Source organism: Silene latifolia, chromosome 8 (assembly GCF_048544455.1).
Source record: "Silene latifolia isolate original U9 population chromosome 8, ASM4854445v1, whole genome shotgun sequence".
Lineage (NCBI taxonomy): Eukaryota > Viridiplantae > Streptophyta > Magnoliopsida > Caryophyllales > Caryophyllaceae > Silene > Silene latifolia.
Genome location: NC_133533.1, coordinates 108,746,497 through 108,770,730, shown reverse-complemented (window position 1 = coordinate 108,770,730; position 24,234 = coordinate 108,746,497). Strand labels below are relative to the sequence as shown.

General features: G+C 37.5%; 1 protein-coding gene across 1 annotated transcript; it reads right to left on the bottom strand.

The window, feature by feature from the left end:
* Window positions 1-16,140: 16,140 nt before the first annotated feature.
* LOC141597259 (uncharacterized) lies at window positions 16,141-19,552 on the bottom strand. The gene is made up of 2 exons (XM_074417643.1): window positions 19,015-19,552; window positions 16,141-17,499 (listed from the first exon to the last, which is right to left on the bottom strand). The coding sequence occupies exons 1-2, from the start codon at window positions 19,275-19,277 to the stop codon at window positions 16,353-16,355; spliced, it is 1,410 nt and encodes a 469-aa protein (XP_074273744.1). The 5' UTR covers window positions 19,278-19,552; the 3' UTR covers window positions 16,141-16,352.
* Window positions 19,553-24,234: the final 4,682 nt, after the last annotated feature.

Here is a 24,234-nt window from a genome sequence, read left to right as displayed (position 1 = left end):
CCTTTTATTACTTTCAGAGGCACGTATTTGAGATCGAATTCTGAGAGCATCAAAGTCCATCTTGCTAGGCGTCCGTTGAGGACGGGTTTTTCGAAGAGGTATTTGACTGGATCCATTTTGGAGTATATTTTGACGGAGTAGCTAAGCATGTATTGGCGTAGCTTCTTCGTTGCCCACACAAGAGCGAGGCACGTCTTTTCGAGTTGAGAATATTTGCACTCATACTCCAAGAACTTCTTACTAAGGTAGTAGATAGCTCTTTCTTCATTTCCTACAGTTTGAGCTAGCATGGCACCCATGGCGGTTTCGGTTACTGTGAGATATAAACCAAGAGGTTGATCTCGTTGAGGTGGCATGAGCACTGGCGGTTTGGCCAATATCTCCTTCATTTTGTCAAATGCTTTTTGACAATCACCATCCCACATGGTGTGGTCTGTCTTCTTGAGCTTCTTGAAGATAGGCTCACAGATCATTGTAAGTTTCGATATGAATCGACTTATATGTAGCACTTTTTCCAGGAATCCTCTAACTTCTTTTTCTGTTTGTGGTTGCGGCATTTCGATCAGAGCCTTGATCTTGGAAGGGTCTATTTCTATACCTCGTTGACTAACGACGTATCCCAGGAGTTTGCCAGACATTACCCCGAATGTGCACTTCTGAGGATTGAGCCTCATGTTGTACTTTCGTAGCCTTGCGAAAAATTTGCGAAGGTTCGCAATATGCCCCTCTCTATCCTTGGACTTGACGATCATGTCATCTACGTATACCTCAACTTCTTTGTGCATCATGTCATGTAAGAGTGTAGTTGCGGTGCGTTGATATGTAGCTCCGGCGTTGATTAATCCAAACGGCATCACTGTATAGCAGTAGGTTCCCCATTGAGTGACAAAGGCGGTCTTATGCATATCTCCCATGGCCATTTTGATTTGATTATAACCCGCGTACCCATCCATGAAGGATAGTAATGTGTGGTCTGCGGTATTGTCCACCAATATGTCGATATGTGGTAGAGGGAAGTCATCCTTAGGGCTTGCTTTGTTTAGGTCCCTAAAATCAACACAAACGCGGATTCTCCCATCCTTTTTGGGTACAGGTACTATGTTAGCTACCCAGTCAGAATACTCGGAAACTTTGATGAACCCGGTTTTGAATTGCTTGTCAACTTCTTCCTTAATCTTGAGAGCCCATTATGTTCTCATTCGGCGAAGCTTCTGTTTCACAGGTTTGAAACCTGGTTTTATCGGAATTCTATGCTCGGCGATATCCCTGTCGATCCCTAGCATGTCTTTGTAGGACCAAGCGAAAATGTCTTTGAACTCGTTTAAGAGGTCTATGAAATCGGCCCTTTCGGTAGAGCTCAAGGTAGTCCCTATCCTAAGTTCTTGGGGTTCTAGTTCGGTTCCTACATTGATGGGTTCGGTGTCCTCTATTACTGGCCCCCCTTCCCCTTCCTGTAGTATTTCTTTGGCTACGTAGGGAGGTATCTCGATCGAGTCTGGGTCTTGGTCATCCTCAGTATCATCGTAAACAGAATTGCACTCAAGATAACACGAAGAGTAGGCAGAACCTGATTTATTCATATTAAAATTTGAGAAAAGTTGAAACAAAGAAGCCATCTGATCTGTGGTCAGTGGCGGCAAAGGGACAGTGGTTGGAACATTTCCCGCACTACTGTGACTACTCGAGACTAGACTAGGAGAAACAAAGAGAATGGGGATGACGACAGGAGGAGATTTCCTAGTGACTTCTCTAGACTCCGACTCTGACTCCGACTCCGACTCGAACTCATCGTCTTCTGGTTCTCCTTTGAACATCTCTCCTTCTCCAGTGGTGAGCTTGAAGAGTCTTCCTTGATTGTTGGTCCACTTGATTGATTTTCTCCATCCTTTCTGCTGATTTGCGCTAGTTTCTGTGATTAACGCGGCAGGGTTGAAGTGGTCGTCTTGAAGTATCATGGTAATGATCTCATCCTGCGCGGCTCTAACAAATCGATCTTCTCCGAACAACAAGCTAACAGCTTGTTCGTCTAAGCAAGGTGCTTGACGGGTTTTGGCGGTAGGAACCGTTTTTGGAGGAATGAAGTAGCAATCGTGAAAGTTGGTCAGCGCCCCGTCAAGACGCTCTTAAGCCCCCTTCGGCATCTTCTGAATCATCGCGTTGAACTCTGCTTTGTTGGGACATTCGGCCATCCTGTGAGGACCCTTGCATAGAAAACACGCGAACGGTTTCTTTGTTGTAGACGGAGTTGAGTTTCCACCTTTGAAGACGAGCTTGTGGGCGAGTTCACACTGCTTGCCGCTTGAGCTTGGCTCCCTTGTGAGAGAAACCGACTGTTCCCTACCAAAATCGAACTAATAACTTGTGGCTTTCTTCCATTGAACCCAATTTGAGGCGCACCAGTATTCTTCGTTGGTGACACATCTCGAGGTACCTCACGCTCTCCGTGGAAATCGAGAAGACGCTCCGCAGCTGATATGGCTAAAGATAGAGTCTTGGGGTTCTGACTCATTACCTCCTGTTGAGCGCACCTCTTCAATCCGTTGATGAACTCAAATGTCCTGTCCGTCTCGGTCATTTTAGTAATCTCGAGCATGCAAGCTGAGAATTCTCTCACGCATCCCGGATTGATTGGGTGTACTTTACTTCCTTCAACTTCCTCCGAGCGAAAATCTCGGTGTTCTCGGGGTAGAAGTGATCTTTCAAAATCCTCTTGAAGTCGACCCACGATGTTAGCGCGATCGTGCCCGCTTTGATTTCCTTGTACCTAGCCCGCCACCACATCTTGGCATCGTCCACCAAGTACATACTTGTCGTGCCGAATTTCCCTTCTTCGTCGAGCTTACTTACTCGGAAGTATTGCTCCATATCGAAGACGAAGTAATCGACCGCTTTTGAATCCCTCGCCTCATCGTAGTTACGAGGTTGGGGCGCCTTCACCTTACGGCTCCCAAAATATTTCCCGTCATTGGCCACCACTTTCAAGAGCGTTGCGCAAGTGTTCTCTAGCTCCTCGATCTTTCGATGGAGGTGCGTGATTTCCTCCGACCGATCATCGGGGATTGCCTCACTTACCGCTTGGATTCGGGTATTCATCCCGTCCACCTTCGACTCAAGTTCACCAACCGTTTTTTCTAACTCCTCGAGGTTCTCCCCCATTCGTATAACGATGCCCTTGAGTAAGGGAAGTGTCTTATCGAACGACTCCTCTAAGGCGTCCACTCGGTCCTCTATACTTTCGTCCATTTTCTCGATCTCGATGAACAAATGCGGCTTGCAGAAACCCGTCCGAAGACCGGACTCTGATACCAAATGTCACGGTCCGGTACTTTTGCCGGATCGTGGTGCGCACCCTTGCCCAACTCTAGGGCAAGAATGCAAGCAACAAGGGTCTCGTACTAGTGAGGGATCGCCCACTAGCACGTTGCTCGGGACTCGGGGTGTGTGTCGGGAATATTAGTCACGATTATCAAAGTCCGGCACATGAAAGCAATAAAAGTAAGTAATACGATTATTGTAAGCAAGAGACAAGCAAGATCAAGCTTAAAGATGAGAAGCGGTTTTCATTGACTAGCACCTCTCAAAAAGGCTTATTTGATATTTTGGTCCTGATAGCAGGATACATTAACTGTGCAGAATAGCGATATGAAATCTAAACGCCTAGAAACGTAACTTAAACTAATAATCTAGCTCCAAGATTCGACACGCAAGAAGTAATCTAGCAGTACTACTTGATTATGAAAACAGAAATGAAAATACATAAGCGGAAATATAAAATCTAAGGGCTCGAAGCGAAAGGACCGTGCACGCAATTCTCAGGATTATGCGGCTAAATGTACGGCTCCTTACACAGCGGCAGCAGGTGGCTGTGGTGTGCGGTTGGTGAGGAAGGAGTGTGGGTGAGTGAGGGGATTGAAAATTAAGGATGGAAGTAGAAAATTAAGAGTTAAATAGAGAGGGAGGACAAAGTAACCTTATACAACAGGTGAAAAAAATTAAGTGAGTTTGTTCTGGGAGGGAAAGAGGACAGGAGGGACTAAATTCAGATTACTTTAAAGATGGAGTAATTTAAGAAGGCGTCAATAGGAGGGACTATATTATATTAGCAATATAAAATAAACGTAAATTATTTATCAGGATAAGGGGAGTAGTTTGTTTAGCGAATAAATACACTACAAATTGTTTCCAAGAGCCTACCTGAGGCCTGAGGGTCAGACTCCCAAAGCCCATTTAATGTCCTACGAGGTATTGAACTCAAGTTTCAGCCCATTTCATAGCCGAAAAGTAGAATTTATTGGAATGTATTTCATCATACTTTTCATTCCCTAGTCTCAAGTCCATTGTTTATATGACTGAGAATCGATCATGCTAACGAGTAACAAGTAACGAGTGACGAGGGTATATCATTGTTAGTACTTAGTACTCTAATATTGGTTCCCCAAAAAAAAAATATGTTGTAAATAAATTGAAATAGAGTGAAGACCTAGGTTTCGTTTGGTTGCTTGTTGAAATACAACTTCACCGGAATATCGAATTCATGGGAATTAAACTCCCACATGAATTTCGTGTGAATTAGCAAAATTCATTTGGTTGCCGATATAGGAATTTAATTACACTTGAGTTTGCAATTATCTAGGGGACATAGGTAATTCAACTCTTCCATTGTGGAGCAGTTGGAAACTCCTTGAAAATAATTTTGTAATTTATGAAATTTTCCAACTCTCGTTATTTACAAGGACAACCAAACGAGACCCTACACTATTTTTTTTTACTCTAATATCGGTAGGACCATCCTAAAATCATCGAGCGAGTACTGCACATTCGATCGATCGACACCACCTTAAGTTTGTTAATCTACCCACCTTATTCTAAATGTCCTCAAGGATGTCTACTGTTCAAATGAACAGTGCAATACGACGCTTTATGCTGTCGTTTAGTCATGCCTTTTGTTTTACATGGGATGGCTAAATTATCTGGGCTATGCTTTGTTGGGCCTTCATACAAACATTGCGGTCATGCCCACCTCCACTTAACTAGCCCAATTATCACACTGCAAAGACCATTCCCCTTCTCTCTCCTCTCATACTTCGCTGCTTTTCCCCTTCCTTCCTCCAATCCTCCCTGTTACTTTTATCTTCAAAAGAGTGTGGCGATTTGATCACCTTTGTGACACTCCAGAACGAGGAAACTCAAGAGGGAAATACACATCCACAAAAAAATGGTAAGTTTTACTTATTGGTTTGTTACTTGATTTTTGGTTTTATTTATCTTGTTTGATCTTCATCTATAAGCTAGGTATCGAATTTTATGGGTTTGTTGTTGGATCTGGGGTTTTTTATACCTTGATTGTTCTTAATCTTGTTAAATTGGAGGTATGAGATCCTTTAATTAACATCCTCTCTCATTTATTGTTTAGGCATCAACAACAACACCACGGAGAGCTCTAGGAGTATACTGCTAAGGTCGGTGCCGTCGCCAACTCGCCGCTTAAATTCAGCCGGAGCAGTTAGTTTGGTATTAAACCTAATGCTGCAAACTTCAGAATCTCCAGGTATATTGGTGTTACGTTTTTATTCGGCGATTGGGTGTAGAAGACTGCATTAGTTTGATTATTTGATGTGGGTATGCATATTCTAGGCAAGTTTCGGCTGGATAGAAATGAATCATGAGATGAAACAATGTAGAAGGGCGTGTCTTTTGATTTAGTTGTGTACTGGTGAGGAGGTGTTAAATTGATTTCGGAACTCAGGTGTTGATAGGGAGTCTTTGGACAATGCAACATGAACTTACTTATTACTCGTGTCTTCAACTCAACAATTTGTTTACCCGTATCTAAAACCATGAAAAGTTTATTTATAAAAACATCATAAAGTTATGATCTTTACCCTATAAACATCATAAAGTCGTGTTTTTTCCATCTTTTTTTCCAGTTTTCTGCCTAATCTACCGTATGTGTTCCAACACCAACAAAACCCACTGCTAAAACCATCCGAAATACAATTCTAGGCAAACCTTATAAAGATGTGGTGATGTTCTACACATATCTTTCTACTGTTAAAAAAAGTTGGTCAACAATTAGCAAGTAAGTCACTTTCTAGCAAGAGTAGTGTGAGGCAGAAAAAGAGAGAAGCAGAAGTTGAGGAAGAGGATGAGCTGCAGAGAAAGAAGGAGCTGTATAGAAAGAAGCATAAGTTGAGCAAGTTAAGGAAGAGATGCAAACTGACATGATGGACAAAGATGAGAAGAAGGAAGATACAACGGGGACAAAACTGAGGCATTGGACGAGAAAATGGATCAAGTGACGGAGGCTGAAGCTAAACAAGCTAATTAGCCGTAGAGGACTATTTCTCTAATGTAATTATTATTTGTCCTTCCATCATATATAGTATTCCCTCCTATTCTCAATAACTCTCTCCCTTTCCTTTTTCGTCTATTCACAATACTTTCCCTATTTCTTTTTTTGGTAAAGTTTTATACTTATTTTAATCATCTCACCCAACAATAATATCCCACCTCACCCCACAACAATAATTATTTTAATCACTCCATCCATAATAATACCCCACAATATCTTTCCCCCCTCCAATTACCTCACCCCACCATTATACTTTAATTTGGTTTCCTTAATTTCCTTTCCTCCCAATAGGGAGGGTTATTCAAAATAGGAGTGGGTATAACTTTTCGATAAGATGCTTCCATTATGATTCACTTTGAAGACTTTGGTGAGAAATTCTCGTATGTATACAAAATTCGCAGGTTTTTTAAGTTCATTAATCATTATGTGTGCTTTGTCTTACTGTTTACTACGAACTGTGTATTCCTATTGACTTTTTTTTTTAATAAATACAGCTCTATAGTTCCCTTTCAAAAAAAACTTGAATTTTATAGTGGCCTATGAAGAGGAACTTGTGGCAATTGAAAAGGGCCAATTTTCCGATTTTCGTTTTAGTCGAATTTATATCGTTAGTAAACTACTTATATGCTCCCATTATTAAATAATTCCATTATGATTCACTGTTGCAGTGTCAAGCATTACTTATATGCTTCAAATAATACATACTCGTATTATATAACTAAGAAGACAAAAACATGCGATTAACAATATCTTGGGGTATCGTGCGCGAAGCGCGCGATACAACAACTAGTGACTCCTTAGTTTTTGTAAAGATATTTCATTTGATCTTATCCGGTTACCAACCGTCCAACACACAACTAACCAAATTTGAATTCGACAATCGATAATCTTGCACATAAAAATATACAAACAATGTTTAACGAATTATAGAATTTAATTACTAACCAAATTTGAATTTGACAATGGATATGATAATCTTGCTTGCTTTTTAAGGAGTTCATAAGAATAATGGAGCAAAATAGCTAATTATAGACGTTAAGCGAAATTATAAATAATACTCATAACCTGGATTCAAAAAAAGCATAAAATATCATCACACTCAATATTTACACCACATTATTTTTAGCATAATAATAACATAAACCATTAAACCCAACATTACTGACATTACACGGTTACACCAGTATTTATCATGGTAGTCATCGTCATCATGATCCATAAAGCAAAATCAAGGGGTAGGATCATCTACAATTCTACATCATGATGATCATCAAGATCTACATAGTTAGGATCCTTGGAATCAACGGCATCAACAGTAGCCACGTCATCATCAAGGTTGCGACCAGACCAAGTGAACTTGCCACCGTGTCCACCTTTCTTAGGCAGTCCACTAAAGCCAGTGGTGGATTTGCGGTCTTTTGGGCCTTCTTGGGCTTGGGCCGCTTTGGTGTGTGCCTTTGGGCCTCTCCTTCCTTGTTTCATCTCTTCTTTTTTTCAATAATTTCTATGTAACACAATTTTGTGGAAATGATGTGAATGCGTTTGTTAAGTGCGAATGAATAGAGGGTTTTATATAGTTGAGTTTTGATATTTTTGATGAGATGTATTTACATTGTAAAATTAGATAAATACAAGATCATGTGAGTTTTGAAGGGTAGCTATATAGATAAGAACAAGCATGTGAGGGCAAGATTGGTAATATGTGCGTATGTGGATAATTTATTACGAGGAGAAGGTTAGGAACATGAAGGAGTGCCAAAGCTATGGGATTAACGGAAGATTTTGTTAGGTGAAACGTTAAGGAATTTACAAAATTCTTATTTAAAATGAGTAAATATGAACGTCTTAGGACTCCTAGGTAGGGTTGTTCAGAATAAATCGAACCGTAATAATCGAACCGTAAAACCGAAAAACTGTCCATTTTTAAGGTTCGATTAACCGAACCGTTAACTTTATTATGGAAAAGATTCGGTTAAGGTTCGCAATTTTAGATAACCGGTTAACCGCGAATCGAACCGTTTCACAAAAAAGTAAGCAGAAAATTAAAATATTATATAAAAAACTGTTCGTTCGTTTAATTTTCTTAGTGTATCCAAATTTAAAAGTTCTTAAATTGATTAATGCTAAAGTTTAGCTTATTAACTTTATTGTTGGGTATAATATATAATGAAAATTTAATTAAACTATTAGAAAAAATTCCCAAAAATTAACGAAAACTGAAAAAAAAAGTAATATAGAACGATTATCGGTTAACCGGTAACCGAACCGCTAATAACCGTTTAAAGTGATTAACCGAACCGTTTATAACCGTTTCTAACGGTGCGGTTTAGGTTCGGAGTTTTGCCGAACCGAACCGTGTGCGAACCGAATTAAATTAGAGGTTCGGTGAACCGAACCGCGAATGAACACCCCTACTCCTAGGTTTAAAACGGGTGACGGTTTATAAGATAAAAGTAGAATGTATAGGGAAAACTAACAGATTTGTTATATGTGCACAAGTAAGATTATATTTGACCGATTTTAATGTTAAGACGAATATATATTTTTTTAATTTTAAGACGGGTTAAATAGATATCAATGGCATGACAAGTTTGCTAGAAAATGCCACAAGCTTTGTCCCTATTAATTATTATCACCATGTACTAATATTTTGAATCCGTTTTATAGATAAAACGATTATTCCGTCTTAAGCAAGAATTATTGAAGGAACGTCTTTACCACCATGAGTAACATTGTTTTGACTTACTCAAATATTAACGCATGCATTACTAAATTAATATTGAACTTCTTATGTCCCGGTCATTTGTTGTTCTTTCAATTTTGGGGTGTCTCACTTAATTGTTGTCTTTTTTTATTTTGAGAATGAACTTGATGAACAATAATTTGACCATTCACACACAATTTGTTCCACTTGTCATTTAGTAATTGGCCTCATTCTCTTTCTTTGGTCTTTGTGCCAAACCAAAAGACAACAATTTTTCCGGGACAGAGGGAGTAATATAAAGAGCGTGTTTATTACAAAGATTGAAGATAGTTTCTTAGGGCATTAACAATAGATGAACTTTCAAGAGGTTTGTTCTCATGCCACATAATCTAATATACAAACTCATCTACCTACAAACTCAATCTCAACAATAGATAAACTTTTACAAGGTTAATAACGTGGCCCACATTATTATTCATCACTCTCTCTCTCTATGCATCACTCTCTCTCTCTCTCTAAACCAGCATACAATCTAGTAATCTTTCTTAACTACAAACCTCAACATCTATGTCTAGCAATAGAAAGTTTGTAGACAAATCTAAAAAATAGGGCATGTCATCTTACAAACCCTTGACAAACCTTCTATTGCTTATAGTTGAAACTTGAAAGTGATGCATAAAGCAACGACGTTATTATGACGGAAGTTTGCAAAGTGGATTCGGAGAAAGAAAAGGGTGAATACAGGCAGTGGCGGACCCAGGGGTGCGCACAACACCCCAAGTGCGCACCCTTGGTTGGCGGAACTTTTTTTTCGTGAAAATCAAGCAACGTCAGTATGTATACAATATTTGCGCTGAAATAATCACTAATGAAGAAGTGTCCCATCGGATAGAACTCCCCTCTTTCTCTATGAGGCAATGCGTTCGACTCCCCTCCTGAGCACATTTGTTTTTTTTCTCTCTTTATATATCTAGCTTCCATAATACAGAGTATGTATTTAATTTCTTCCCTTTTCTTTTTTTTTTTCTTCCCAATTTTCTAAATTAAGATTCAATTTGATCTATTATGTATATGAATTAGGTTGTCAATTTGAAATTCTCTTTGATGAATTGTTTATATGAATGTTTATTGTCTATTTGTAATTTTTGTGTCATGAATTTTGATTACCTTCTTACTAGTTGGTAATTGAATTGATATTCCTAATTGTTGATTATTTATAGAACCTTAATATGCTTAATTTGAATATTTAATTAATTTTTTTGAATATTAATTTGAGACTTCTTTGGTATGATTTATATGATTGACTTGAATAGCGGTACTTTATTTTAATTATTTTTTGATCAAGAATGTTACTAGCTCGAAGGAGAAGATTCATGCTTTTTTGAGTAGCTGTCCCTTACGATCTTATCTTTAAGACCAGAAAATGTGAACATTTTTACATTTTATCGTAAAATAGTGACATTTACTCTGTCTTAGCTTCAGACGGAAATAGTTCGTCGGGTTAGCATATTCAATTTTTTTAGTATTTGTATTTTCTTGGCGTGTTCTTTAATATTTAATCATTTTGTTATATTATTCGAAAAAAATTTCGAATTGTGCACTCCCATTCTAAAAGCTCTAGGTCCGCCACTGAATATAGGGTACCATATGTAAACTTTTTTTTTGTTTTTTTTTTTTGGCAACGATAAATAAAGGTTCCTTACACAAAGCATACCTGCATCTCTAAGTCAGGTACAAACACTACATTATTATTACAAAAACTTAAACTAGGGGTGGTGGTACTTAAAATCCGGGGCTTCTTCAAAGAGTTGTTGGAGTAACACATTGAGTATGCGAGAGCTTTTCTTTTCTTCGGTAATTGAGCTTTAGGAGAGTACCTGCAACAAGACACACTTACGCCACGAGGACGTAGAAATTTATGGGAGAGAGATCTACTTTCAGCGAGAGTAGATAAACCGTGTCTTGGAGATTCATCCCCTTGGTCATTAGAAGCCATCTGATCTGGAGAGCAAATAAAAGTAGCCTTTTCATTCACCAGAGAGACAGAGACGCTTAGATCATTAACAACACCCCTAGTGTTATCTTGGGGGGGAAGAGTATCAGGAGGGAAAAAATTGTCACATATTAAAGACGCACTTGAAGTCGCGGTCTCAGTGGGGGACGCGTTCCAACTTTCGTTAGGAAAAACAAGTTTCACCTTGATAATATTAGAGGGAGTCATGTCTTCGTTCATTTCCCTCATCATCTTAGGTTCCCACTTTTTAGAACATCTCCCCATCCTCCTCCTCCTCCTCTTCTTCTTCTTCTTAGATCGTTCTCTTATAGTGTCTCTCATAGTGTCTTTTTCCTTAGTAACCTCACCCTTAAGAATCTGAATTGTTAAAGTTGACAAATCCCGTTTACGGTAAAAGCTCACCGTTTTACCATCCAGTAACTTTTTATAGGATTGTGCGGGGATCCTTAGACGGGAACTACTACTTCCCTTTTTGGAGAACTCAAAAACTGACTTATTAGCACAAGTATTTTGAGCTTCCGTCACCTCCATATCCAGACTCTCATTTTCCTTGAGAGTCGCATCACTTTTAGTTTCCATTACCTCCGTGATCACGCTTTCACTATCTTTTATACCCACGTCAAATGCCAAGATATGAGCAGGCTTCTTATTGTTCCCATCCACGTCATTTTCAGTAGCAACCTCCAACACTCTTTTACCATTTTCCTTAATGAGAAGGTGACCTTTTACCACATCTAATTCCTTTAACACATCCTTATTACTAGGTTCAACAACTAAGGCCTCAACCAAATCGAATTCAGCTAACGAAAACCTTTTCAACTTCATATAAGCAACCGCCCTTCGACACCGTGCCTTAATATTTCGAGGAAATGTGTCCAAGATCATGGAGCACATACCCGCTGCAGCTTTGTATTCCTCAAGTTTCAAGGCACACGCAGCCATATTAGAAATAAGGGAAATAGCAAGGTCAGCTAATGATTGAATATCTTCACCTCCACTATTTCCCAAGCTTAAACTAAGCAGTTTACAAGCTTCATCGTAGCACGCTGCGGCTATATCATAGTCATTTCGCCTCAAAAAACAGTTTCCCCTACCTTTAAGCTCCCTCACCTCAGCTAAAGCTATCTGAGTTGACCCCTGCATTTTCATAAAATAGCTTAACATCTTATCCCCATCATTCTCCATAAACCCATCGCTAACATGGGCACACGCAAAAGCTTCCAGAAATTTCTGATAATCGGCAATGGATGTCATAGTTCTACAAAAGCTTGAGACCCAAACTCGAGCACTCCAGCAAACCAAAAACCACCTCGGGAAGGAGAGAAAAAAACTTCAAGATGACGATCAAATAGGACACTTAACTTCCAAAACAGCTTGAAAACTCAATAAAGCTTGCATACAAATGGAAGTATGCACACATACAACCAACCCAGCAAGAGCAACAAAACGGAAGCTACGAAGACGATTAGAAACGAAAACCACCCCAAAAGACAGTAACTAAGACAGTAAATCGGAAATGGAAAACCAAGCAGAAATTGGAGAACCTTATTAAACTATACAAAAAACTAATTAACAGAAAAACACAATAAAAGAGAAGACGATGTCACCGGTAGTGTTGCGTGGACCGTTAATCAGCGACGACAAAGCGGTACAAGGAAATCGCACCACAAGATGGTAGACGCGACACGCAATCGAAAAAACGATCAACCTTTATTGCAAAGCCACGAACCGGATGACCATCAAAATCACGAACTACAAAGCCACCGGAAGGTGGTGAGAATCAAGAAAGGAAAGGAAAGGGTTGTAGTAGCCTCGCCGGCAACCTAAAGAGGCGACCGGAGAAGTCGCCGGCGAGATCAATCGATTTTGATTTGGGGGATTTTTTATATTGGGTTTTTTTTTTTCCTTTTCTCTCTCCGTGTGATTTGTCAACCATATGTAAACCTAAATTGAGCGCTACCATGTGTAACTAGTTTGGATGCCCGTGCGTTGCAACGGGATAATTAACTTAGTAAAAAAAATTGGTTATAAGGTCTTAATATTTATTACATCTTATGTCTAATCATTTATTTAAATATGATCAAAAGTCAAAACATCTTATTTAAGAGACGCAAAAGATGCTAGGTTGATACCTAAGTTCCAAGGATGCCTCATATTTATAATCATAAGACCACTACATCTTATTGTTAATCTTTCGATGTGGGACAATTCTATTATTTTTATATAATCCTACATTATTTTTCAATGTGGGAAATATAACATACTGAGAAGTACATAATTTTATATGTACAAATTATATGAAATCTATACGCTAATGATATCATTTTTACCACGAATCAAATTATGTTAATTCATAATTTTCTTAACGATATTTTTTTGCCAAATGAAATGTAAACGTTTTTATATAAAAATTATAAACATCAATTGAATATAATATAGGAAATAAATATTATAATAATTAAATGATTCTCCACTTTATTTTTTACATCCAAAAATATTATTTATGATACTTTCCTAAATTAATTTTTAAGATCACCCCACCTTATGATAATTTTCTGATGTGAGACAATTCAACTATTTATATGTAGTATATTTACCGCACCTACATTATTTTTCAATGTGGGACAAATAACACACGAAAAAGTACACCATCTTCCTATTTCGATATCCAACCCGATTTAATAATGAGAAAAAATTATACTATCTATTTATATTCGTACGTTTTTTTCCATTTTTTGTCATAATTAAAATATGTACAAATGATATGATTTAAATTACATTTTTTTCTAACACGACTTTTAAGATGTAATTGAGGGAGCAATAAAATGTATAAACAAATGCAAAATATTTTCTTTTTAAGTGCGATTTTGATTAATGGTTTAAATTATGATTTTGTTTAGTTACTCAAATGTAATGAGGCATAATAATTACCTATATTTGAAAGTTAAAAGATTTAATTCTACTATTTATCAAAGTAAAAAAGCTCATTATTGATTTGTTTGTGGATTCAAGATCTTTTTGCGCAAAGACTTGAATGTATTATAATTCATAAATTTTCTATTTTATTGCAGAGATTATCATTATATGACACATTAATAACCAATTTATGTATATTTAGCACCCATTTTATTTTTTAATTATGATTTTGTCTTAAATAAAGTTATTATACTATCGATTGTCTTAAAATAAACATTATAATATCACTAATATAGTAACATATAATCGCTTTTATAAATATCTACGTGATTAATATTTGTATGGTATTGTTGTAACTAAGGTTTGCCATTAATACAACTCTTATAAGAACTCTTTAAGATAATTTTTAAGCGATTCAAAAGACTTTAGGTTTATACCCCTAAGTTTCAAATATGACTCATATTTATATATAATCATGTGATACCTCACCTCGTGATAATCTTCTAATGTGGGACAATTGATCAACTATTTATATGTAGTATATTTACCACACCTACATTATTTTTCAATGTGGGACAAACAATATACTTAGAAATATACCATCTTTTTCGCACCTAATTCGACATCTAACTTGAGTTTAATAATAATAAGCAAATACTATACTATTTATTAATATTTGTATAGTACTTTTTTTTAACTTCTTATCGTAATTAAAATATGTGCAAATAATATGATACTATATTTTAATGCTAACATTTATTTACCACGAATCGAATTATTTAATTTTTTCAAAAAAAAAAAATTATGTTGCTTTTTTGCTAAATGAGATGTATAAGTTTTTATATAAAAATTATAAACATCACTTGGACATAATATAAAAAATATATATCATATCGTGGAAATAATGATATAAACTCTTAAGAGCTCTCCAAGACAATGCTTAAGAGACTCGAGAAGGTTTTGGTAGGTATTTAGGTTCTAAGGATGCCTTCTATTTATAATCATATGATCATCCACCTTATGCTAAACTTTCGATGTGGGACAATTCTATTATTTATACGTAATATATTCACCAAACCAACATATTTTTCAATGTGGGACAAATAACATACTTAGAAATACACCACCTTTTTCGCACATAATTCGACATCTAAACCGGGTTAATAATAATGAGCAAATACTATACTCCCTCGATTCAAGACCAAATACAACATTTCTTTTTACACAATAGAATCTTTACGATTTCTTGCAATATGTAAGACAAAATATGGTCATGTGAGATCTTATTTGATTCACCTATAAAGTACAATGAGAGTATCAATTTTTTAAATTTTTTATAATGTAAACTTAAAGATATTACGTTGTAATTTGTGACTTGGCAAGTGTGTAAATGAAAATGTATTTGGGATTAAATGGAGGGAGTACTATTTATTAATATTCATACGTTTTTTTTATAATACTTTTTTTGACAAATGAGATGTATAAGTTTTTATATAAAGATTAAAAATATCACTTGAATATAATACATAATGTAGAAAAAATATGTATATATCATACTGTGAAAATAATGATATAAACTCTTAAGAGCTCTCCAAAACAATACTTAAGAGACTCAACAGGTTTTTGGTTGGTATATAGGTTCCAATGATGACTCCTATTTATAATCATAGGACCACCCATCTTATGTTAATCTTTCGATGTGGTACAATTCTATAATTTATACGTATTATAATCACCACACTAACATTGCTTTTCAATGTGGGACATTTAACATATTAAAAGAAGTACACCATCTTTAATACTCGTATGTGCAAATCATATGAAATCTATACTCTAATGAAAGCATTTTTTACCACGAATATGATTATATTATCTTCATAATTTTTATAACAATATTTTTTTGCCAAATGAAATGTCAAAGTTTTTATATAAAAATTAGAAACTTATCATGAATATAAAATAGGAAATATAGATATTATAATAATTAAAAGATTCTCCACTTTATTTTTTATGTGGAAAATATTATTTATGAAACTTTCCTAAATTATTTTTTGATGATGTGGACGCTCTAGATTCGCTCGAAAAAACTCTCTTTTATATATATATATATAGATTTGTCAAAGTTCAAAGGTGTCATGGGATTTAATTTATTACACTACATACGAGTATATTTGAAGTAGGGAGTACTTGAGAAACTGAAAAATACTAGTACATGGGTTTTAATTGAAATTCAAAGGTGCGCTAGTTAGCTTTGTCTTACAAGTTACAACTCTCATGGTGCATCGTCTACGGCGGCGATGGGTACCGCTTTCTCTATGATCTCATAACCATAGACATGGGTACCTATGTAAACACCATCATCCTTATTATATGATTTGTATGTTCCCGTTGTAAGTTCGTCTATTTGACGATAAGAAAAAGGAAAAAGGCACTTTACAAGTGCTCTTTTTGGCCACGAGGGTAGCATAGATACTCGTCTTCGGGGGTACTACCACCTCGTGATGTATTATAAATGTTACAAACCTATCTATCGGTTGTCCCCACGTGCACGGGCCACTGTAGGTGTCTCGGAGAACAACCTCATTATCCCCTATGATTTGCGGAACGTGAGTCCGTAAAATGGAAGATCCATCCCATTTGATGGTTTCCATGTTATCCCAAGAACTGGTTCGACTCTTTGTAAATGTAAACTTCATTTGCCATTGCGCAGGAACGGTAAATGTGTTCGTAACAATTTTATGATCCATGTCCAATGATTCGCGGTCATACAAGACAGCCTCGGCCATCCGATAATCGGTAGGTGATGGATTGATTTCCCGGCTAACCACCGGCTCAACCACCTCGATATGTGCTTCTTTTGCATCACCATCGGTCCCATTCGCAATCAAGTAATCTGGCCACTTGCTGATGTTGCTCGGTGTTCTTGTACAAAACATATTATTTCCCATGTTTCGAATAATAACTGTAGAAGCATTCTCAGGCCTCTTCACAATCTCAAACAATGCGTTGTCCCCAGTATCAGGATAGAAGTTACCTTGGATCAAGTCATCGTGGACCTTCGCAAGAAACGCGTCAAAGTGGTAAGACTTGATCCGGATAATCCTGTTATCAACAGGCACAATCTCGTACACTGTTCTTGTGTCTGTACAGTCGTCGCTTTTGAAGACGCTGTACGCCCGATATCCCGATTCCTCTATGAAAGCTTGGAGAAATTTACCATTGTCGCCCTTGAATGACACATATTTGGGTAGAGTGACTACGGGTGTGGTGCAGTCCACAGCCAAAAGGTGAACTTGGGGTCCGCCAGGTGCGGCTATCCGCAAATATTGGCGGGCCCCATTTTCATGCTCTGATTCGCCAACGGCAGACACAGAAAGTTTATATAGATATAACTTGGTTCCGTCTGATCCAGCACTGGCAAAGGGGCGAAACAGTGTACAATTCCAAGCGCCCGTGTCTACCACGGGTTGCGAAGCTGTTGCAGTGATGAAAGCCTTATATTCATCTGATTCTCTGCATGCACATCAATTTTTATTACAAATATCAGATATGTACATGTGTGAAATAAATAGGATAATTGCAAATGCATTCCGATAAATGATTCGATTGTGAGATGTTATTTGACCCGTTTTAATAATACAGCTAGTCGTCCTTAAGACGGAATATCCATCTTAATAGTGTACTTGACTCGTCTTAAGTTTAAGACGGATATACTCATCTTAAATAAAAAATTGTGTAAAATGACAAAAATAAAATACATAGGAAAATTAGCAAATTGATTTTATATACACAAGTGGGATGATATTTGACCCTTTTTAATGTTAAGATGGATATATTCATTTTAATTAAGGAAGACTAACTACATATCAAAACTCATAAATATCATTTTGTGAGTGAAAAATGGGTTCTACAAATTACTTTAGAGTTAGTTTATGAGTTTGAAGAATAAAGTAGAAAACCAATCGACCTTATTGAGTTATTATGATAATAAAAACATAGATAATTGTAATTAATGGTAATCATAGATCATTGTAATTTTAATGAGGATTGCTATCTACTTTTTTCCTCCCACATTCTCCCTTTGCTGTCTCACAATCGATTAAAATAATATAATCGTGTGCGGTGTGGGTCGGATGACATGTAGATGAAGCCAAATATACTACTTATATTTTAATCAGTTATTAGGGAAAAAAGGTACTCCATCCATACCACACTAATGGTAACATGGACCCACTTTTCTCCTCACAAAAAGTGGGACTATGTTACCATTGGTGTGGTATGGAGGGAGTAGAAGAGAAGGGGATAACAATTCTCAATTTTATTGGGGTCACAAATTTAATTAATTTTTAATGATTGCCCTTCTGAGGGGTGTCCCTCAAGAAATAGAATACATACACTGATACCTTTAATCCAAATAAATATACCTCATTGTAGTGTCCATACTTTTCGAATCCATTTTTGAAATAATGGTCAAAAATAAAATATTTGTCGTTTTGGGTCGGTTTTGAAAATATTTGTCAAAATGGTGTCCACGTAGGCTCGGGATTTCTGGACCTAAAACACGCCACTACAAATGGCGTGTTTATAATGAGTAGGGAAAGAAACTTCATTAAAAAATGGACTAAAACAAACACGCCATTGGGAACGGCGGGTTTCGGAGGGGAAACACGCCATCCCCTATGGCGTGTCTTGTGTAATTTTTTTTTTTTTTTTTTTTTTTTTTTTTTTTTTTAAGTTTAGTCAGTTGAGTAAAAAAATTTTTGTAAAGACACGCCACTACTAATGGCGTGTTTCCTTCACAAAACACGCCATTACTAGTGGCGTGTTTCAAGTCTAGAAATCCCGAGCCTACGTGGACACCATTTTGACAAATATTTTCAAAACCGACCCAAAACGACAAATATTTTATTTTTGACCATTATTTCAAAAATGGACTCATACTTTCCAATATCTTCTTTCAGATATGTAGCAACATATTTTTTAAAAAAATGTTTTAATTAACACTAGTGAAAAGAGAAAAGCAATCACCTGCTCAAATAGTTGTTGTTGTAGCAACTCTTTAGGTGCACATCCATGTTGTTATCAGCCATCTCTACAATGAACTGTACACACTGGCTAAGTTGGTCGACATCTGCATTGAACTCGAGATGATCTTTCAGAGGCCCATCAGCGACAACGGCCAAAAAATGGCCGGTTTCACTATGCTTGAAAGCAACGACTTGAGGCAATGTCACCACGGACAACGTCTCCATTGTTTCATCATCGATCACTAATGGGGTTTGGGTAGCCATAGCTTTTAGGGTTTTTGTATGTATGCAAATTATGTAAGGGTTTTATTTGTAGTAAATAATAGTTTCAATTTGTACGTCCAATTTATAGGCCAAAGTCATCTTTGGTTCTCTACTCTACGTATATTAGTTTAATGAATTCACCATATATCATGAATAACATGCAATTAATTGCAAATCTCAACAGAAACTTGGAAGCATGGCGGAAATCGGGAAATGGGAAGTAACGTGCTCTTGATAGTTGACCCAGCATTCCGGAAATGGGAAGTAACGTGCTCTTGATACTAGCTAGGTAGCACGGACACTTCTCCTAATCAGCCGTCCCGTGTCCGACACCGTGTCGGACACCGACACTCCTCGGACACACGTCGAAACGTGTCGGACACCTACAAAGTCGTGTCTAACTTTCTACATTTATTTGGGCACGTGTCCGACGCGTGTCCATGGTATTTCGGCCGTGTCCGACGCGTGTCCATGATATTTGGACATCATTTGGGGTGAATGATGTTCTTTAAACGTGAAATGAGCTGTAGAAAGAGATAGATTAAAAGATTCGTTTGGATGGTAAATGAAAACGGGTTATAATCAAGGGCAAGTTTTAGCTTAACTTATTTAAATTTAATATCAAATACTTTTATAAAAATAAATTCGAATGTTTATAATTATAAAATATATATTTTATTAAATTTAAATAACGTGTCCCGTGTCCTAAATTTCAAGGGATGTCGTGTCACGTGTCCGTGTCGTGTCCGTGTCCGTTTTGGTGCTACCTAACTTGATAGTTGACCCAGCATTCCAATAATGGTCTTAGCATCGAGTCATTCATAGAGTACATGATGATACTTATCCTAAGGAAAGAAAATTAAAAAAAATTGAGTTATTTCTATAGTATTTTTCATACGGCAATTAATATATGCGGGGAGCATACGTGTTTGATTGAGATTAAAAGTTGACGCCATTCCAATAAATGTCTTAGCTTGATACGATACTTATCCTAATGGAAAAAAAAAAAAAAAAACTCGTAATCTTTATATTTTTATTTTTTCATAACAAATATCATAACACTTATATATATAAGATAAATATATTGTTTTTCCATATTATTCTTATATACACAAGAGATATGTACTTAACATGTCTTAAGCTTAAAACGAATAATATCAGCTTAAGGAAGACCTTCTGATTTTTCATACGGCGGCAATTAGGTCCTGTTCTTTGGACTTAAAGTCACTTAATTTAAATTCACTTCAGATCCAATAAGTTCAGTTCAGTTCAGATCAGATCCTATAAGTTGAGTTCAGTTCAGATCTTATAATTTCAGTTCAATTCAGATCATATAAGTTCAGTTCAGATCCTATAAGTTCAGTTCAGTTCAGATTCTATAAGTTCAGTTCAGTAATTTGTTTGTTTCCTCAAATGATATGTTTAAAAAATTCCAAAAGGCAAAAATGATATGTTTAAAAAATTGTTTGTTTCCTCAAATCCTCGGTTTAAAATATCAAAAGTCTTTCTCTCATAACTATTTCCACTAATTTATAATATATCTTACGCCCTCCTATTCCGAATAACTGTCCCATTCGGACAATGGCACGAAAATTAAGAAATGGAGTTAAAATAATGAAAAGTATTGTATAGGGGTAAGAATATAAGAGTTAAATAATGAAAAGTATTGAATATGATGGTTTAGGGGTGGTAAATAAAGAAAAGAGTAAGGGTAAGAAAGTCAAAAAACATGTCCAAATATGGCAAATGGAACAGTTGTGTGAATAGACGGAAATGGCAAATGAGACAGTTATTCGGAATAGGAGGGAATATTTCTTTTCAAAAAATTATATATTTGTTAAATAATTAATTTTCCATTGACAAACTAAGGAAATTATAATTTTTCCAGTTTTTTGGTTATGAGGTTTTTTTTTTTTTTAATATATGATATCACAAAATAGACTTTAAAGATTTATGAAACTATTTTACAAATATCATTTATCAATATTTGGTAGAAATTTGTTTAGTTGAGATTTCGGGATATTTATGTGACAAAAATACAAAGGTTGGATTATTATTGTTTAAGTTAAAAGGTCGGGTTATTTTTGGAAGACTTATCAAAGGTTGGGTTATAACAATAACAATAACAATAACAATAACAACAACAATAACAATAACAATAACAAATAACAAAATAATAATAATAATAATAATAATAATAATAATAATAATAATAATAATAATATATAATTAATAATTTATAATAATAATAATAATAATAATAATAATAAGGCAAAAGTTAACAAACGCCCTCGGGGCATTTGTTTAGCAACATTAATTTACAAATATACCTCTAATTTACCAAATAGAATATGGACCAAATTTCTTAAACCCGTTATTCACGCACACTATATTCCTTTTTCTTCTCAACTTCCTCAGCAAACTTCTCTATCCACATCTATGTCTTCTTCTTCATCAAATCATATCATCTTAAACCCCAGTTTCCGATCGTCGACAATCTACCCTAACCCATTCCCTCCGACGACCTCCCTGCCCAACCACCACTATAACCCTTTTTAACCCCTTTCTCGAAGAGGGTTCACCAATCCCCCTCCTAGGGGTGTCTATTGGTTTTGGATCTAGCGGCAAAGCCGTTGCGGTGTCGTAAAACTGAACCTTAAACCCTTTTACGGGAAAATTTTTTGGTGTGAAAGGAGACGATGTAATTTAATGGGTGGTTTATATGGTGGCTGTGATAATTTTTTATCAGTGAATTGAGATTTAGGGTGGATTGTCGACGATCGAAAACTACTGGTAACTGGAAAGGAAGGGTGAGGAGATAAATTTGTTGTCGCCGAAAAGTGGCAATCAGGGCGGTGAGGGTGTGGTGGTGATTGGTGAAGGTCGGGATGGAGGCCTAGACGATGGTGGTGGCTGAGATTATTGGTGGAATAATTTGACAGTGCAATGGAAGTTGATTGAGACTTGAGAGAAGGGTAAGGGAAATACAATAATATGTGTCTAAACATTACAGCCTTATACTTCTATGTGATTGGTAGTGTAATAAGCTAGAATGGATAGTATCCATCGCCCCGGGGGCATTCATTATCAGGATCGTAATAATAATAATAATAATAATAATAATAATAATAATAAGTGGCGCTGCTGTGGCTATCTCTGATGATTTTATCACTTCTGTTACTAGAGTGGTTAATCTTTTTCTTGAGGGCCGGTGTCCTCTTCCTCTAGGTGAGTACATTGCCAGCGCCCCTCTCACGCCACTTGTTAAACCGGGTGGTGGGGTTCGTCCTATTCTTTGTTGGCACGGTCCGGAGACGACTTGTCTCTAAGGTTGGTGCTTTTATGGTTGGTCCTTCTTTATCTTCTTATTTTGATGGACTTCAGTTTGGGGTGGGTGTGTCCGGTGGAGGAGAGGCTATCTTGCATGCCTTGAACCGGCTCATTGAGGCTCGGGGGACTCAGGAGGGGCTTTCTATGCTGCTGGTTGATTTCCAGAATGCGTTCAACCTTGTTGACCGTTCGACCATGCTTCAGGAGGTTCGCCGTCGTTGCCCGGCTCTCTCCCGTTGGGTGGAGTTTTGTTATTCCAGCCCGGCCCGCCTTTTTTATGGGGAGCACTTGTTTGTGGTCTTGTCGGGGTGTTCGCGGGGTGATCCGTTGGGGCCTTTGCTTTTCGCGTTGGTTTTGCATCCCTTGGTTTGCAAGATCCGGGACACTTTTGACCTCACTTTGCAGGCTTGGTACTTAGATGATGGCACCATCGTGGGTGATACTTTGGAGGTGGGGAAGGTTTTGGACTTGATTATGTTGGATGGCCCTCGTTTTGGTTTACATCTTAATGTCTCCAAGACGGAGGTCTTTTGGCCTGTTGAGGATCCACGGAGTCGGCTTCCTGGGGTTTTCCCCACTTCTATTTCTCGGCCATTGCGCGGTGTTACGATTTTGGGAGGACTGTCAAGACTTGTCCTGGTTTTAGCGGTGAGATTGTGGCGACGAGAGTAACTAAGACCATTGAGCTAATGGACTTGGTTGCGAGGATTGAGGACCCGCAATGTGAGTTGCTTCTTCTTCGAGCTTATCTTGGTATTTCTAAGCTATACTTCTCCTTTCGTACTTGCTCCCCTTGTGTTTTTGGGTCTGTCCATCTTCCTTTTGATGCCGCTCTTCGTTTCCGGCTTGAACGTATTGTCACCGCGTCGGGGCCGGGTTTTGGGATTGGCGGTGGCGCCTTGCTACTTTCCCTTTTCATCTTGGTGGTCTTGGTGTCTATGCGGCGGGAGATGTTTTATTTTATGCTTTTATTGCGTCCCGCTTGCGGTCTTTGGTTTGCGAGGCTAAGCTCCTCGGCCCTTCGGTATTGTAGCTGCGGCCCGCTTTTGATGATGCCGCGCAGTGTTTCTGCGACTACGGGTTCGATATTTTAGGTCACCCAAAGTGAAATTGCGCCCCAAACTTATGAAGAAACGGTAGACATTTATTTCACGACGGTTCTTCTTTGCCTCGTAGTCATTTTCTCTTTGACACCTCGCCTTGCTTGCTTTATGGCGTCTCGGCGCAGGTTCTCACTCCTCCGATTGGTTACGTGCGGTTCCTATCTCGGGGTTGGGTCAGACTATGAACGGGAGGACTTACCGTAGTGTCTTTGGGGTATCGTCCGGGTGTTCCGTTATTCACGGTATCTAGGCCCTGTCCGGCTTGCTCTCGGGTTTTTCTTTGGGATGTTTTTGGGGACCACGCTGTTTCTTGTCTTTGTCTTGTGGGCGTTAAACATCGGCATAACCTTGTCCGGGACACTCTTTTCGACATCTGCTATAGATCCGGTATTACTGCGGGAAAGGAGGTTGATATCGGTTTGGTTGATGGGCATGGTGGCTCTCTTCGTCCTGCGGATTTATTGCTTTATTCTTGGGACAGGGGCGTGATGTGTGCGTCGACCGACGGGTTCTTCACCTTTGAC

Coding starts and splice junctions, on each gene's coding strand:
- LOC141597259 (XM_074417643.1), bottom strand. CDS start 19,277: ATGGCTACCCAAACCCCATTAGTGATCGATGATGAAACAATGGAGACG. Junction 17,500..19,014: donor AACAACAACTATTTGAGCAG/GTGATTGCTTTT, acceptor ATGTGCATGCAG/AGAATCAGATGAATATAAGG.